Below are 18,115 nucleotides of genomic sequence, written 5' to 3' on the forward strand. Positions count from 1 at the left end.
GTCCACAATTAGCAAACAGGAAAAAAACCCAAAAAAACAAGAAGTGTCTTACGTATTTTCGTTTCACTGTCACATAAATGTGAAAATGAAAAATCTCAAAACCAAGCAAGTATATTGCTTGCACATGCACAATTTCAGCTCATTCAATACTGGGCAATCAGTGAGTTAAAACGAGATTATTTTTTTTATTTGCTGACTTGAAATACTTTGTTCTAAACCAATCTATCACCGGCTGTCAGTACTTTTAAGAGCAGTAATGCAAAACTAATAATATTTTACCAGCCAACAAAACCTTAAGTGGAAATTAAAACACAATAGAAGTGTAACTCATCCGTACTGCTGCAGTCTCTCTTATATGATGGAAATTCTCTATTTTAGTTTTACAGTTTGCTCAAGAAACAGTAATATAGTTACAGTATAACCAAGGTTAAATGCTGCTGTCAGGAGGCCAGCAGAGGAGATAACAGAGTCTTCAAACAAGAGGGATTTTTTTTTCTACATTTGTTTGCTGTCTGTTGGCCAGGCACCAAGCTTTCCATATTCATAGCTGTATAAAATGCCACCAAAAAAAAAAAAAAAATCCTGCAGAGACTATTAAAGTGTCATTGTTAGGAACAGGACTCCATAAATGATGGGGATGTTCTCACCTCCATGTTCCGCTAGTGCTTGGCGCTGCCTCCCCCTGCAACCAGGTCCAGGGGGTTTATAGATACAGCTTACTGGTTCGGCTTTTGTTCTACAGAAGGAGACCTCTGTCCCTGCCTTCTGTCCTAATTTTATCACAGAAAAGCTCTTTAATGAGGATTTAAGGTGGGCCAAAATCTAGCTATCACCCAACCCTCCCATTGCAGCACCTGCCTCGGCAGGCTTGGGAACAAGGACACCACGGCCACCAGCCTCAGGTCATGGGAAACCAGAGGTGGCTTAGGAAGGTAATCCAGTCCCAGAGAATAAACCAAGTTCTCTGGGTATGAAAAATAGAAAGATATCTACTTTTGGAGGCCATCTGTCTTCTGAACCATATTGGCTCCACGTAACCCTCATTTGGTCTCATTAAGGAAAACAAAGAGTTCAAACAGATGCCAGCTCCTCGTCTCAAGTGCAGGGGAGCAACCTGGCATTCTACCAGGCACGCAAATAGAAATATATACCAACTTTTTTTTTTTTCTATGTTAAAAGGGAAAATTAGTAAAGCCTTCAGGATAAATGTAATTCAAGGCTAGGAACAGCCCCTCTGCTTTCGGCTGCAAAGCTGCAGTTCTGCATCCCAGTGGACATACACATGAGTGCTGGAGGGATTTGGCATCAAAAGATTTTGTGCTGGAAAATAGGGTGGAAAGAGGAACTGTTTTTGACAGCATGTGCTGGTTCTCATCTAACAAGAATAAACTATAATTTTGCTTTTTAAAATGTGATACATTTCACATTCATATTTCGTAGGCTTCATTTGCTTCATTATAAAGTAAATTTAATCTGAAACCCTATATTTAAACAACATTCTTGGGGAAAAAAGAAGTGACACCCTTAAATTCCCATTGCTATTACAAACTATTGCTGCCAGAATGTGGAGAAAAAAAAATGGAATGGAGAAGAAAGGACTTTGTAATACCATTGATATTACAAATCCAAATTCTGTCTAAATGACACACAGAAAATCCTCCTCCTCGGAAAGATTTAATAGCAAAGCTGCAAAGAGTACCTATATATTTACAAGGCTTTATGAAAGATACAGGATATGTTCTGTGGCATTTACTGCGTCCCTACAGCACATTATCATAAGCACTTGAACAACAAGGCATAATTTAAATCAATAGCAACGTCCTCACTGACACCTTTGAAAGCAACTTACACCCTCATTTACTGAAAGCACTCGTCTGCAGCGTTTCTGTTATTTATTAGAATTAATTAAATCCTTCTGCATTATGTTAAAAAGTGTATCTTGTTAATCCTTAAGTGTCTGCTATAGCAATCAGAAGAGGTGGTCAAGAAGCACTACCAGGAAAGGGTGCAGCTCTCCAAAGGGAAGAAGAGATCTTCCTAATCAGCAAAGCCAAAGCGAAGAACAACAGCAGCGGCGCTCCAGGAGACATTCAGCAAAATGGTCAAAACCAGGTGGAGTGACAGGGACCAGGAGAGCCTAGACGGACATCATGAGGTCAAAATCAAGGACTAAAAGAGGCAAGACCAGAACCTGGTACTCTGGAAGAACATGGCAGAGATATAGCAATGAGGCACACTGAGTAGCAAAGAGCTACTGCTTGGATGTCTTAATTTGCGAAGGCAATGCTCAACCACGCTCCTAACCCCGTGTTTGGCTTTGCTCGTTAGGCTCCTCGATTGCCAGAGAAGCTGGCTGCAGAGAGCTGTTGGGCTGATGCTCCAGGAAGAGGCTCAGTGTACTCAATCAGATACCTGGCTGAAGATCAGGATGAAGCTTTTACAAGGCAAAGACAGAGAATTTAAACATGCTAATGTGTTCTATTAAAACATTCATTATCACAACAGGAATACTACTTTTATAATGTTTGGTTTTCAAACAGTAACCATTCTTCTCAATTTGGTAATATTTAAATTTTCTCTCTTCCATTACAGGTACCAAAAAAGAAAAACCAAAAAAGTGCTGTGGTATGACCATTCAAATGATCACTGAGCAGGAAAAGTGGCTTCATGTCCTCTTTACAGATATCACAATAGGTCATCCTGTCGTAGAATCATAGAATCATAGAATGGTTTGGGTTGGAAAAGACCTTAAAGATCATCAAGTTCCAACCCCCTGCCATGGACAGGGACACCCTGCACTAGCCCAGGTTGCTATATCCTCACTGGTGGCTGGTCCAAAGCCTGTTTTGCAGTACTGTAATGCCAATAACTCACCCCGTCCGTCTGCCTTTCAGAGCTGCTCCTCCAGAAGATCACGTCTGGTTTTGGCCCTCAAACTGGGCAGTCTGTCAGTCTTTGCTGCCAGCCACTCTACGTGCCAATAATCAGCCTGTTTTGTGAGCAGCAGATAATTAGACTTATCTCATTTGGATGGAGATATTCAGGCTGCTGAACAAAAGATTATCTCTTGCTTCTCTTTGTTGGGTTTCTATGCTGCTGTCATCAGTGAACGCATTAAGAGCGTTGTAGCCAATACGGTCCAAAGCTATAAAACAACAAAAATTTGTAAGAAGAGGCAATAACTTTTGTTATATTACTTAGTGCAGAAAAAGCTTGATACAGAAAAAAGCACACAAGCATTGTGCTCATAGTCTGTTCTTCAAGCCATTATCAGTACCATTGTTCAACAGGACCTTTGCCTCTGGAACTAAAATAAAAACTGTTATTTCATATTTGTGTTACAGTACAGATCAGTCACGATTAAGAAACTCTGTTTTGCTACTTTTGAGTCCTGAGAGTTGGAGTTACTTTATGTCAGTAATTTTTTTCCTCCCACATCTTTCAAGGCCACTTGAAAGGATTAGAGTTGGCATCTCTGCTTTTTTTAATGCATTAAGATTTTTAATTGCTTTTTTTAATGCATTAAGATTTTTAATTGCAGCAAAAACTGCTAAAGCCCCGCAAGATTTCCAAGTAGAGTTAATACACGGAGTATATACAAAGACTCTTTACTCCTCTGACTTTCTAAAACACTGCAAATAACATGAAATAAAACCACTGGCTCTTCGCGATAGATGCTTTCACGCAGCGGTTACGTCCCGTCGGCTGCACGCTGGTTTTGCAGCACCCAGGGGTGAAGCCCATTGAGCCGGGATTAGCCAGCCACATGACCACCTCTGCAATCACAATAATCACCCCGTAGCCTCCTATTCACAGCAGCCCGGAGCGATAAAGGTCAGGCTCAGCGTGCTCTTTCCCATTTATTCTCCAGCCTGGCCGAGCAGGAGCAGAGAAGAACAAACACACTGGCTGGTACTCACGGTCTGGCTTTAACGTGCTACTAAACTGCAAAAGCAACTCGGCTTCTGTTTAACATCTTACGGTTTAATCACTGCTGTTTTGAAGAGTTTGGACATTTAAAAAAAAGATTTTCTCAAGGCTCACTTGGGTTATTAAACAAAGAAGGTGGCCGGACCCCAAGACTCAACTTTCTGGGAAATAGTAATCCTGAAGCAAGCAGAAATGGATTTCTTCAGATTTAGGGGGAGAGAATGATCAATCAGCACACAAAGGACTCCTTCCATTACTAATGTGTTTTTGCTGGGAATAAGAAATGTAACAAAAATGGAGGTTTCAACCTTTTCTCCAGAGATCCACAGCTTTTCAGAATTCCTTGACTGCAGCGATGGTGATGAAGAAGAAATATTAGTATGTGGAGAAGATTTAGAGCTTAATCCTTTTGATGGCTTGCCTTACTCTTCCCGTTACTATAAACTTATGAAAGAAAGAGAACAACTTCCAGTATGGCAAGAGAAACATACTTTTATGGAAAGTTTGCTTCATAATCAAATTGTGATTGTGTCAGGAGACGCTAAGACCGGCAAGAGCTCCCAGGTCAGTACAATGTACCCAGTTGGGATGTTTCTTATTATTTTTTGAACATTTAACATTGCACATTTTCAGAGTTACTAATATGATGTAATTTTAAGACAGAAAAATCTTTTTGCAGTGAATTTACTATTATTTACTAGCTACTATAGTTTAAAATTCAGAACCAAATGTACACATAACCTTAGAAAAATTCTGTATAAAATATTATTGGATCTACCAGTATAAGCACTGTAAATTTTTGTTTTCTATCTCACAACATCACACCTCAACTTGAAAACCTACGAAATATATACTTTCGAATGTATTACAGAATGTAGCAGCTAAAATCCTTCCCTACTGAAATTACAGGTGTATTTCCACTGTCTTCAGAGAGGCCAAGGCTAAGTGTAAAATAATTTCAGGACTTATTTTAGAGAGCTATTGCAGAAGTTTCTGGAGCAGTTCAGTTTCAGTTATCTTGGTTTATAGAGTAATCTGAAATTACATATATTTACTGTGGCATTTGTCAGTTTGGGAGATGTTTCTCATGTCAACCACCTGAATGTGATCCAGCACAGGCAGGTTTACTGCTGAGCCAGCTGAGAAGCCCCTGACAACTGCACTAACATTATTGGATCAACCAGCAGATGCTGAAGAATTGGCTCCCCAGAGGCCAATTCCGTCCCTTCTGCAAGATATTCAAACCAACCTGAGTCCAGTTGAGAAATTCCCAAGTAAATCTTCCAGCCCATGTCACTCCAACTCTTGACTCCTTAAGAGATTCCAGGTCTTGACATTTATCAAGGCAGATAATTTCGGTGTCAGGTGGAGCGCATCCATCAGTAGACAGGCAGAGAGTAAGTAGCGGGTGCTCAGGTTGATTTAGTTCTTCCACACTGTCGACTACCTTCGCATTACAGTCTCTGCAAAATGTGTTCAATACAAAATACACCTGTTTTCTTATTTACTCACAGGTTCCTCAGTGGTGTGCTGAGTATTGCCTCTCTGCGCACTACCAACACGGCGTAGTCGTATGCACCCAGGCACACAAGCAGACAGCGGTGTGGCTGGCACTGCGCGTAGCCGATGAAATGGATGTCAACGTTGGCCACGAAGTGGGGTATTTCGTCCCATTTGAAAGCTGCTGTACAACAGAAACTATCCTCAGGTTTGGCTGTTTGGTTTTTAATACATAGCTTACGGTTCTTTGAAACTGGAAAAGTTTGCAGCGGGGGAAGGTTGCTATAGTTGCAAAATATTTTTGCATACAATATGAAAACAAAAGAACTCCACTATTTTATAATGACACATAAAATATTTTAAAATTCAGGTACTGGAGATTTTGTGATTAATCAGTAAGCTGTAAAAGGCTTGAAGGAGGTATTCTGTGCCAAATCGTAGCAGAGGTTTAAGTGGGCAAGGTTACCATCTGTGCAAAACTTCATTAAGCACTTCAGTTGCCTCCGTATCATTCCACTTTTTCTTTGTCTGTTTTCCAGTACAGGAGTGTCCATTACCACCTGAGAACATGGGATAATCTACCACAAAGTAAAGCTGGAATTTAAAAGCAATCAAAAATCATGGCTAGAAAAGGGTATATTCAGTAGCAAGAGAAAAAAAAAGCATTTAGAAGGATTTTTAAGAGATAAGAAATGTACTTAATGTATTAAATATAGGCAGGTGACAGCAGCAACACAGCGTTGCAGATTTTGAAAGTTAGGAGAGTTATTTTCTCTGGTTCCTTAGTATGGCAGGCACAAACCATAAAATCTAGACCACAAGCCTTTTCCCCAGCCACTGATTTCCAGGGGAGAAGAGGATACTCACCACTCTGCAAATCAAGTTCAGCCACTCCTCCTTTTGTGTGTCCTTTTCCTTGCACGGGTAATTCTCTAACCCTCATCCTGCCACGCATCTTCCTGCAGCTGCTCCTGATGTGAAAGGGAGATGAATCCTATCCTCTTACGCATCGAAACCTGGTTCAAAAATGCAAAGTCCTGCTGAGCAGTGCAGCTAAAAAATAATATGCTTTTAAAAAACTTTCAGTAGCAGGAATAATAGGGATGAAAGTGAGGAGGGCATTACGGTACGAATCAATCTCTTGCCTTGTTTCTGGCAATGTCTCGAGTGTCCGTTGTACACCTTCCTTTCCTCATCTAAATATTAGTTCCTGGCTCCAGAATTGGTTATGGCATGCAATATGCTTAGATAGTTTGGAAGATGAAAAGCAACAGAAGTTATGATTTTAGGGCAGAATATTTCCTCTGCCTAGAGCATCCTTTCACTCATAGTGCCACTCAGTGTCATTGAATCACATCAAGTTTCCAGCTAGTTAAAGAAAGGTTTAAACTTGTAGTTGAGACTGTGATGCTGTCTATAAAACCTGTTCTTTTCTTGTTAGAACAGAAAGGACCAGGCTGTCCCCAAGACCCTGAATTAATTTCTTACAGTCAATATTCCAAGAAACTTTGCCGAGTGTTCTGTTTGTACGTTGCAGATACTGTACAGATGATATGCTACAAAGGGAAATGATGTCTACGCCTCTTCTGAGCTATTACGGCATTATCATCTTGGATGATGTGCATGAAAGAACTGTCGCAACAGATGCTTTGCTTGGCCTTCTTAAAGACGTCTTGATATTAAGACCAGAACTGAGGCTGGTAATACTCACTGCGCCCCATATGTCCAGCGAACTGCAGAATTATTACGGCAGCATCCCCTTCATAAGAGTGGAAAACAAACACCGCGCCGAGGTTGTGTACTCTTGCAGCATTCAGAAAGACCACTTTCTGTCTGCACTGAGACTGCTCTTTGAGATACACCACACAAAAGAGAAGGGTGACATTGTCATCTTTCTGGCATGTGAACAAGTAAGTTATTAACCAACTCCAATATTTCTGATTTTAATCAAGAAACAATGTATATCTGTGGTTTTATACGCCCTATAAATATCTTGGTGACAGCATCTAAGACACCAGACTCTGCCAACAGTTTTTATAATTTTAGGTTTTTCCTACAAAGAAGTTAAGGTATACATAACACTGTATCATATATAGATACAGCTGCAAACTTCCCAACCATTTGTGTACACAAAAGCACGAGGCAAATGTCACTCCAGAGGTGTTACAAATAATCCAGGACTCTGCATGGGCTTGGCTGTTCCAAACAGTGGCACCTCCGAGTCCCTGAAGACAGCAGTGACACCCTAAATTCACTGCTGACAAAAAAAATTCATAGCTGTTAAAGCAATCTGCCCATCAAATAAATATTTTAAGCCTTTAAATTCTCATAAATTATTATTATTATTATTATTTTCCTGATAGTGATACTCAACCTTCCACTTTGTATCATTCAATCTGCTGTAGAACAACAAATTCATCTTAGTAGCTCCAGGAGAGAATGACTTTTCACAAGCAAAGAAAAATGACCATAAACTACCCAGGTAGTATTGCTTTTCACTGTAAAACGGGATGGACACGTAACATTTTTAATAATGTTAATAATCAGTTGTAAACCTTATAGGCACATATTTCACAAATGATGAATTCATGAATTCTCTGTATCACTTCCCATATTTACAATAAATAATATTAGAGAGAAAACACATTGTCTTTCCATTTCCAAGGACTAGGAAGCAAGGTTTATTTTCACTAAAAAATATTTAATGGGCAAGTCCCACACAATACTAAGTAATTTCTGTCTTGCCGAGAAGAGATTACTTTGTTTTCTCTCTCCCAAGGAACAAAACACTCGTCATGAACTGTCACCTCACCATTCACATCCCATGCGTTCTTGCTTAACTGGGATTTAGTTTCATTTTCTAATGGCTCACTGTTCCCTAGCACTCAACTGTCTTTTAAACTGAACAAAAATATGAATCAACTAAGAACATTAAGATTTATGTGTTGTCTTGGTGCCAGCCTTGCTATTCGATGCTACTGTAATATCTTTTTAAGAATTTTTATAGAATACTTTCAACCTATTACTACAAATGTAGCGTCATTCTCAAATAGAAACTCAGTCTGGTTTTTTAATTTTGAAAAATCTTTGCTAATAAAAATGCTTTTGAAAAAAAAAATCCCTTTCAAACAGAACAAGCCTATGAATAATTTTTGTGCACCCTTAAAAAAAAATCGTTCACAACACCAATAATTTTATATTTTAAAAAAAGACTAAAACAACAACTATGACAATTTATATTCAACCTCTGAATTTGTGGACTGTTTTAAAACTCATGTTCCATTAACACTGCTTAGGGAGATTTTTTTTTTACTTTATTAAGTCTTCACAGAGTTTACTAAATCATTAGGGAAAAAAAAACAATATAAAACCTTTACAACACTTACACCTTTTTAAACATAATGATTAAAGTAGGGAGGTTTCTGCATACTTGGATTTTTTTATGACATGAAGCTCAGTGATCATTTCACAATTTCACAGCCTTGTTATTCCTATACTATATTTTTGCACATCTGTCTTCCCCTGGATATTGGTTAGGATATGATTAAAGCCAGACAAGACTATTTTGAAAATTGCAGAAGAGAAAAAGACATTTCAAAAAATGTCCCAGCTCTTCTCTGGTCTATAGTTAGTGGATACAGTCCATAAATTCTCATACATAGTTCTTTTCCCTTTTTTTTCTCCTTTAATTATTAATCAGGTAAGATTTAAATGTTGTTATCATTTCATACATAGATAAAATTCATTTTATAATAAAAAAGTTGCTTTAAAATTAAATATTGATATTTGTTTTTCATACTCATGAGAAAAAATAACCAAAAAAAAACCCCTTTCTTGTGTTTACAGGAAATTGAAAAAGCTTACCAAATGATCAGACAGGAACAGTCTCATTTAAATCCTGACCTTGGAGAACTCATCCCAGTTCCTTTATACCCCACAAAACAAGACCTAATTCCCAAGCCAAATCAAGAAAAACAGAAATGCTGCAAAAAATACAGAAGAAAAGTGCTACTCACCACAAGCTTTGGCGAATCTTTGATTTGGATTAAAAACGTCACCTTTGTCATTGATGTCGGTGTTGAAAGAAGAAAGGTTAGTAAATTCAAAGTCAGCATGCCAAGAATGAACTACGCGTAAGCTTTTTTTCAGGGTGGGGAAAGGGAAATGTGCAGCTAATTGGTGCAAGTGGTTTCTAAGGGATCAAAAATATTTTTCTATTCTTTCGTAAGTCAGATTGTATAATATTTTTAACATTCAGTTTACCCTTGCTTAATGCCTTCGTAATCAGTGCAGTGCCGGAGATCATACAACACCGAAGGATGCTCATGCAGGGAACTACTTCTTCTTAAAGCTGCTTGTGCTTGCTCCGGATTCGTGCTTCCATCCAAGTACCTCCAAAGGCTGCAATTTATCTTTGACCTTTTACAGTGGATTCTAAGTACGTCCTCAGTTCTTGTTTTCCTCCCCATCCTGGGAAGGACTAGTGCAGCTGCAAACATCTGTCTCTTGTTTCTCTCATTTATACAAACTGATGTCCTAGGGAATGAGTGACTATGTAGGAACAAGCAGCAACACAGTCCTGATGGCCATCAAATCACCTCTTACCGATTATGCAGTTTTTACCCTTTAATTCAATTACTTTGTCCTAACAGCTGAAGTTCAGTTCTCGAATATTCATTCTGCAGCAGTTCAAAATCACAGATGGAAGAGGCAAAGTTTTGCACAGAACAAAATCCCATGTAAGTCTTGCAGTTGGGATATATAATAAACTTACCTAGAGGGAAAGACATTTGTCCCCTGCACTGAAGCATCTTTTATCTTTTTTATTAAAACCCTCTTTAAAGTAGACTAGGTCAATTCAAGTGACATGACTACAAAGTTGTTTTATTCAGATGCTGTATGTCTTGCCACACACTACAGAAGCTTATGGACATCATCTGGTGGTCAGAAGAGGGAGGGAATCGGATCCTGAGTTTAATCAAAACCAAGTACAATTAAGAAAAATAAAATGGGGCATTGTACATCTTTGTTACAGTCTTTGTCTCCTGTACTGAACTGACAGATTTCAGGGTTAAGACAAAAATCTAGAGTTATGGAACAAAATGTTATCAGACAATGTTGGGATTCTGCCATTGGAAAAAATAAATAATCTTTCTTGATGTTTTTCTTGATGATACCATAAATATACATTTTGTGCTTTAGGAAGGTGCATTTCTTCAGAAAAAGATATTTATCTTAGAGTATACTTACAGAGTTATTGCAAAACATTAAGTGTCTGTCAATTTATCAAAGTGCTGACTGCTCTCATTTCCAAGCTGGTGAAATATGTACTAGAAAAAGAAATGAAAATGTTACTATACTTTCTTTAAAATGACCTAGCCAAAATTCAATACAGACCATTAATATTTTTGTAGTCTTCACTTACTTATCTGATGCTAAATATCTCTTTCATTTAAAGGTGTACAATCCTAGAATCAGAGCAGACTCTGTTATAACGCAGCCTATCAGCAAAAGTCAAGCAGAGATGCATAAACAAATTCTGGGCATGTCTTCATCAGGTAGAATTATTAGCTCAAAATTTAAATCCATTAGCTCAAATTATTAATAGAATCAATGCTGAAATGCAAAAAAAAAAAAAAAAAGAAGAAGAAAAAAAAAAAGGTAATATTCCTGAAATCTCTTCTAGGAAAACTCTTCTGCTTGTATCCTGAAGAATTGACGTACAAAGAAATGAAACCACATCTACCAGCCAAAATCCAGGAATCAAAGCTAACCAGCATGGTTCTGTTCCTGAAGAGGATGGATATCGCAGGCTTAGGACACTGTGAATTCATAAGCAGGCCAGGTAATGATGATGGACAGATTGTCCATATTTTTATTACTAGTTTTGCAGTTATTTAAAGATTAATTTTGCCCTGTTATTCACAGTACAGTGAATACAGTGAACACAATACAGTACAGAAAGCCACTGCTTTCACCACTTCCCTGCTAGAACACTTCACAAAGCGATAGGTACACTTAGAAAAACGTCACCGTGTTATGAACTGTTTGCTCTGGAAAAGACCATAAAGTATCTGAATAGAATTGGAACGGGAAAAAAAAAAATCAATATTCCAAAAACATTCTCATCTAGGTTTCACATTATTTCCTTGGAACCCACAAAGAAAATGTGTCCCATTGTACAAGGCATTGTACAGGTATCTAACAAAACAGATTCTTTTAATCAAAAGTTTAGAACTCAAAGAATCTACTGTTGTTACCTAAGAGATATACTGGGAGGAAATCAGCTTGCTTCTTATCCTCCAGCATCTCCCACCTCAAGTTTACAATCAGGTGTTACTTAAGGACAATATTATTTATAAAATAAACCTGAATAAACTTTCAATATTAGACAGGGAATATTCTGAATTTTGAGGTAAGAGTGTGAAGAAAGTGGTTGCTTATTTTTTTATTTTACTGACTTCATATTTTAGGGCTTTTTCTATAGAATATCCTCCCCTGATCTACCACAAAACCCAAGTACCACAGCAAATTCTGTTGACTTGAAGCCAAGTGAAGTGAGGGAAATAACACAGATTTCATTGGTGTGACCTATTCTTTACATTTATGATAATTTTCCAGTGCAAATAGGAAGAATTTTATATTATCTTCCCTTTCCTCATGCACATACTGGAAATTAGAAGGGTTACTTGTCCTCCACGTGTTGTGCACCGCAATTAATCAGTAATCAAGAGTTTAATTCCCACTGTTGGTTGTTGTGAGACTGTAGGTGGAATTTTCAAGTGGAATTTTACTTTACTTTTCTGTAGTCTGACTGTTTAGCAGAAATGCGCCTCGCAGAAACACGAAAAGACATTGCCACTCTGAGCAGTAACTAATTCAAGATTGGGAATCAGGGAGTATTTGGTCTTGTGAGCATCACCTCCTGTGCTGAATCTAGGAAACCTTCAGGGAAAATGGTTGTGGAATACTGCTGGCTTCCACTCAAATTCAGAAAGTTTTTAACAAAAAAAAAAAAATTCTAAAATGTAGAGTGCTTTTACTGGATACGAAGAAAGTTGTTCTTGAACTGTGGAATGAATTAGTAAAGCTACATTAAGAAAAGCATTCAGTATTTTTTGATTTAAAGGCACAATGGAGACAGTTGGTATTCATAATGAAATGCTAGAGGCATTTAAGGATTTCACAGATGTGGGAATTCCAAGTTTCATCTGGATTTTTGAGCTAATACAGCTGAAGAAAGCATCTTGCTGATGTGTACAAAATTATAAGGGCATTTGATTAATGCATCAGCTTTACTTGGACGGGGATCAAATATGAAAAAGTTTTTGCTAACTAGATCAAAAGCCAGAGGTCAAGGTATTGAAAACTTTTAGGAATTACTGGAACAGTGTGAGGAATGTTAGACAAACTTTGAACAGATTAAAAATCCCACAAACACTGTAGGGGGTCCACTGAAAGATGAGAAAGTCTGCACAATTTCCTGCTTTCCTTCCCGTCTTAAGGCCCCACATAATTAAACATTTGAAACCTTGCTTTAATTGTCTAGTACAACTCTTCCCTTATCCTAGGATAAATCACACATTGGCTTTCTTTGCCCTGGGGCTTTCTTCTTCCCACTTCTGTGTGGACAACGAACCTCTTTCCTACTAAATACTTGAGTTACATCTCTACTGCAGTTCTCCAGAGATGACTGTAAAGCTCACGCCGTCAGATACAGGCAGTGTGAAATCCCTGCTGTGAAATACACTTTTCAGAAGGAAGCAAATTTGGAATGGGAGGTAGTTATTGTATTTGACTAACCAACAGATCTCAAAACATCTGTCAAGCTTTCAAGCACATAAAACCTTCTTTGGGTCCTTCATCCTCCCGAGAGCTTCGGGTCAATGATTTCAGCCTGTGAAAGCCCAAGTTTTCTCATTCTGCGCTGAGATAGCCCCAACCTACCGCGTATACTCAATGCCACACAGCTCTTTGGTGGCTGAAGAAGCACAACATCCTCCAGCAGAAGCAGAGACTGTGACCCTAGAGTCACACCACGGAGCCCCTGCTGCCCAGCTCCAGATAGCTCTGGTACCCAGTTAAAGGGTAGCCCCAGAGCTTTTTGATTGCTAGTTATAAGATCAAACAGATGTTACGTCTTTCTGGATTATGTACCGCAGGGAAGTGTTGCAGAGGAGGCAGAGAGAACAGCTGTCGGAGAAGGAAAGCACCCTCTCTTAAGCCAGACTTTAGCTTTCCAAAACGGCTTCGTTATCTTTGCTGCAGTCAGTTTAGTTGCATAAGCCTTCTGAAACCTGAAGTGATGGAGAAGGCTGAGGTAGAGGAGGAGGGATGTCCAAGATGGTATACAAACCTAAGTGAAAAAATGGGTAACAAAGGTCACAAAACAAGCAGTGTGGCTTTTCTAACCCTAAGGAAACTCCTGGGTGTAACAGTTCTTATTCTCATCTGCTACCAATGTACACAAAGCCAATTCATCCATCCTCAACCAACTGGACCAAAAAAAACCAAACCCACCAACCCACAAACAAACACACAAAAGGACACGGCAATGCTCCTATACACTCCTGGCCAAATCAAGTCCTGTTCAGAGCATATAGATACTGAAAACACAAATAGTCTTTCTATTTTTCCCAGGCATAGTTTGTCCTGGGCTTGACTACTTGTGGATGCCCCATCCCTGGAGGGGTTCAAGGCCAGGCTGGATGAGGCTTCGAGCAACCTGAGCTAGTGGGAGGTGTCCCTGCCCATGGCAGGGGGTGGGACTTGATGATCTTTAAGGTCCTTTCCAACCCAAACCAGTCTGTAATCCTATGATACTCCATGTCTCTTCACCTCCTTGGACTTGATTTCCCTTTGAGTGAAGGGAGTAGACACACCGCAGCATCTCCCATGTGCCACACGTGCCCCAGGCTTTCCTAGGCACCATTTCTGTTCAGCTGACGTCCTCAAGTTTTCTTTGCAAATGAAACAGATGGAGGTTTTGGGGTTTTTTAGCCCAGGGTGATTTTCTCCTAAACAAACTAATGTTTTCACTGAGATGACAGATTAATGCATGGACATGAACTGGTGAACAAACAAATCAAAAGTACACTGGAATTCATAGCAAGAATTGAAAGAGAAGCACTTCACAGTCCATTCCCTGTACGTGAAGTAGAGAACATACGGCAGATTAAGTAAAGAAACAAAAATTACATCAGTAAAACATTTTATTTCTGCTCAACAACAATGTGAGCAGGGTTTTTTTTTCTGCTGCTCTTTGAGGAAAAAGAAAAGCCTGGATTAACTCTGACTCATTACTGCATTATGAAAGCAACAAACATGTCAGGCTTACAGCTGCTGCATTTAATTCACGCTATAATCGAGAGGAGCAAATGCAGCAGACTTGTTACCCTTTTTAGAATTCATGAGCCATATGAAAATGTATTTGGCATGGCAGTTCTGAAGTCCATTATTTGAATTCCTGTGCCACTATAATAGAGATGTCTTTACAGTTTTATCAGTTAATCAGCTAGGTCTTTACTGTGCTATATAATGCAACAGAAGAACTCCTTCCCCACAGATTGCAGCAACATTAGGTATTCTTCTAAATCACCGGAAAATCCTTATTACAACTATGTAAATCAGCATAAAGATGAAGCCATGTAAAACTTCCCTAAGAAATCAAGGTGAAAGCAGTCTGAGGATTCTGCATTCATGCAGAATTACCATAAACAATTTTCAGATTAAAATATTTCCTGATGGTCATGGATACCATGACATTTGAGAGCTATGCTGTTATAACCCCACTGAGAATGTATTTCTAGAATATCCATAATAACAAGAGTTGTATAAATGCATACAATTTCAAATTGCTGGCAGAAAAGCACAGCAGGGACCATTACCAGCCAGCTTGGAGGGGTGAAGAAGCAGCGTCAGGTGGAATGGAAAGACTGCAAAGTATGAGTTTGGAAAAGTAATTTTTAATGATCCAGTTATAACTATAATTTCAAAATAATAGTTAACAGAATTGGAGGCATCAGAGGATGGCAGACTCATGAAAAAAAATTAAACCTCACAAGTTATAGGGGGAAAAAAAAAGAGAGAATCAAGATAAAACCTGTGCACAGAAGCTTGTCCTTGCCGAAGAAAAATCTTTGCATAATTTGAAGAAAACTTGGCACTAGATTTCCCCATACCTTCAGTTTGCTATCCAAGAAGCAACGTTAAAAAACAATAACAGAAAACACCATTCTGCAGAACTATTCTCCCTGCAGTCATTACTTTGGCAGTTCTTCATGCTGTTAAGCCTAACAGAAGTTAGAAAAACTTGTGGTTTGCCAGGCAGTGAATCAGCTCTTTAAATACACCACCCCTTCACCTGACATTCATGTCAGCTCTAACTTTATAGCTGCTATTCTCATGGAAAGCAAAGATCTCTCAAAAAAAGCAGGTATTGTACATAGTATTTTCAAAGAGCAGGAGACCAGAACACAGGACCTGTAGATCCTCCAGATAAGCACGAGATGGCAATTAAATGGACTATTCATAATAATGAAATTTACATTTCGTTCCTAATATTCACTTTTCACAGAACTTTGGGCAAATCACTTGCTTCCTTACACAACAATACTTCTTTATTCATTTTATCACACAGTAAGCACTTCCCTTTCAGCCATGTGGGATGTGACACTGAAACGATCAAAGGTGCAGCTACCTTTAGAAATATAACCTACTCTGTTCATGTCAGCGTTACAAAAAACCAAAATGAAGGATATCATTCTCAGTCAGCGTAAAACCCTCAGATAAATGCTTTCAATGCCAACAATAACATTAAGTTACATATTTGCTTTACTAAGCTCAAGTATGATCAAGAACAGGATCTGTATTTATATAAAACTAGTCAGATTTCCTAAGACAAGCCCAGAGTCTTGATTAGCCAAAGAACACAGGCAGGAGAAAGAAAACAGCAGACAAGGAAATACCTTTTAAACTTCCAGGGATGTGTCACTTTCTCGTTGAAAGTACAGGACACATCTTGAGAGCTTCTTCTTAACTTTGTTCCTGTGAAAACAGCAGTTGGGTCACAAAGTCTTGCGGTTTGCCTCAATGTTAGCAGTAGTTGGCATTGGCAAGCAGCCCTAAAAATAATGATGCTTGCTAGAAATCATTAAAAGGCAATGCAGGTTTCCGTTCTTAAAAGAACTTTCCATATCTAAACGTCTACACTACTTTTGTTTTATCATAGGTTTTATTTAAATAGGAACACCATAAAGAACTCTCAAGGGAGCATTTGCTGTTCTTACAATGTCTTTTTATTGATTGATTTTGTGCCTCCAAATGCAGACCCGCATCTGAAAGCCCTATTCTGTTTTGCTTTTGGTTTTGTTTCTGTTTTTTAAACTGTTCCTTCAGCTGCTTAATTTACTTTTACTATCTTGTCCTTTCTAAAACAATAAAACTCCAGGAATCGTCTTTTTCTTTTTTGTAACACACACAGCAAAACAGGGAAGTAATTTGTGCATATAAATCTCAAGGCAACTAACTCTAGGGTATAAAAATGCAAATTACTGATGCTATCAGAGGATTGAAATTGGCTGCCATATAACCATATATTTGGTAAGTTCTAGCACAAACTACTTTGTTGATTTCTGGAAATTAGCTTTCCGTGATTTCCTAGTAATTACTACATGTCTGAATGACCACTTTACCCCCCTTGTATTTTCCATCACTGGTATCTACTTCCTGTCACTGACTCTTACTCTTCATCAGCCGTTACTTTTCATTTCTTTAAACTTCCCAAGTATTTTCCCTTTTGCAAGGGCTCATCTTTCATTCCATTAAACCTCATATATCTGTTCTCTCTAGACAGAAAGCCCTCACGTTGCACAGGCAGAGATATGAACTCTAATACTGAAATGAATCAGGTCCACAGTTTTAACAGGAATTTACAGAGCCCTGAAAGAATTCCCCTGAAAACTAATAGTAAGTGTTTTAAATACTTACTAATAGTAAGTGTTTTAAAATTAAGTGAAGTCACAAGACTAACAGATTTACATGGTGGAGAAGTTCTGTAAAAAAACAAATAATTTTTTTTTTTCCCTTCCAACATTAGTAACAGAAAAGGGTTAAAAACAACAGGCGCTTGCTTGCTTCCTATTTTACTTTTTTCTTTATTTCATTACAACCAGTTAATTACAGACTGCTGGCAATGAACTAATAGTTCATTGCCCACAAAGTAAAAACCCGAACCCAAGATTTTCTTGCAGGAAGGCAGGGTGGCTGAAGTGTGGCATTACGGATAAACGTGACCTACCAGCTCCTTACAGGCTTGCTTTGCTTTTCATCTCCACGATTTTTTCAACATTAATATCCAAACTGACAGCAGCCCACAGAAGCCTGAAAAATTGCCAATGCAGCCATTATTTTCCCACTGCCAGATACGTTTTGCTGGGGATGAGGCCAAGTCCTGCTGTAGTAGAATTTTTGCCACCAACTTCAGTGGGACTAGAATTTAACTTGTTATCCATAAAACAGAGTGAAAATATCAAACAGTTCCTGAGGCTGGAGTAAGGAGAAAGTTGCTGCAGTGATAGGAGAGCAGTTATGAATTTAAATGAACTGGCGCTCACAAAAGATATTGACCATTACAGTAAGACCTGGAACAGAAATCTACCTTTGAAAAGAGCTGAGAGGAAAGAGT

At 38.5% G+C, this 18,115-nt stretch overlaps 1 protein-coding gene across 1 annotated transcript in view; it reads left to right on the forward strand.

Annotated features, from left to right (window-relative positions):
- Positions 1–4,224: 4,224 nt before the first annotated feature.
- The window catches only part of DHX32 (DEAH (Asp-Glu-Ala-His) box polypeptide 32), a gene marked incomplete at its 3' end in the record, with an annotated part of 20,368 nt that continues 6,477 nt past the window's right edge, over positions 4,225–18,115 (forward strand). Inside the window, exons 1-6 of the mRNA XM_010075115.1 lie at positions 4,225–4,494; positions 5,445–5,638; positions 6,968–7,340; positions 9,277–9,522; positions 10,889–10,988; positions 11,117–11,275. Coding sequence (XP_010073417.1) covers positions 4,225–4,494; positions 5,445–5,638; positions 6,968–7,340; positions 9,277–9,522; positions 10,889–10,988; positions 11,117–11,275 — 1,342 coding nt within the window. The remainder of the gene's footprint in view (positions 4,495–5,444; positions 5,639–6,967; positions 7,341–9,276; positions 9,523–10,888; positions 10,989–11,116; positions 11,276–18,115) is intronic.

This window comes from Pterocles gutturalis, unplaced genomic scaffold (genome assembly GCF_000699245.1).
Source record: "Pterocles gutturalis isolate BGI_N339 unplaced genomic scaffold, ASM69924v1 scaffold8367, whole genome shotgun sequence".
Classification (NCBI taxonomy): Eukaryota; Metazoa; Chordata; class Aves; order Pterocliformes; family Pteroclidae; genus Pterocles; species Pterocles gutturalis.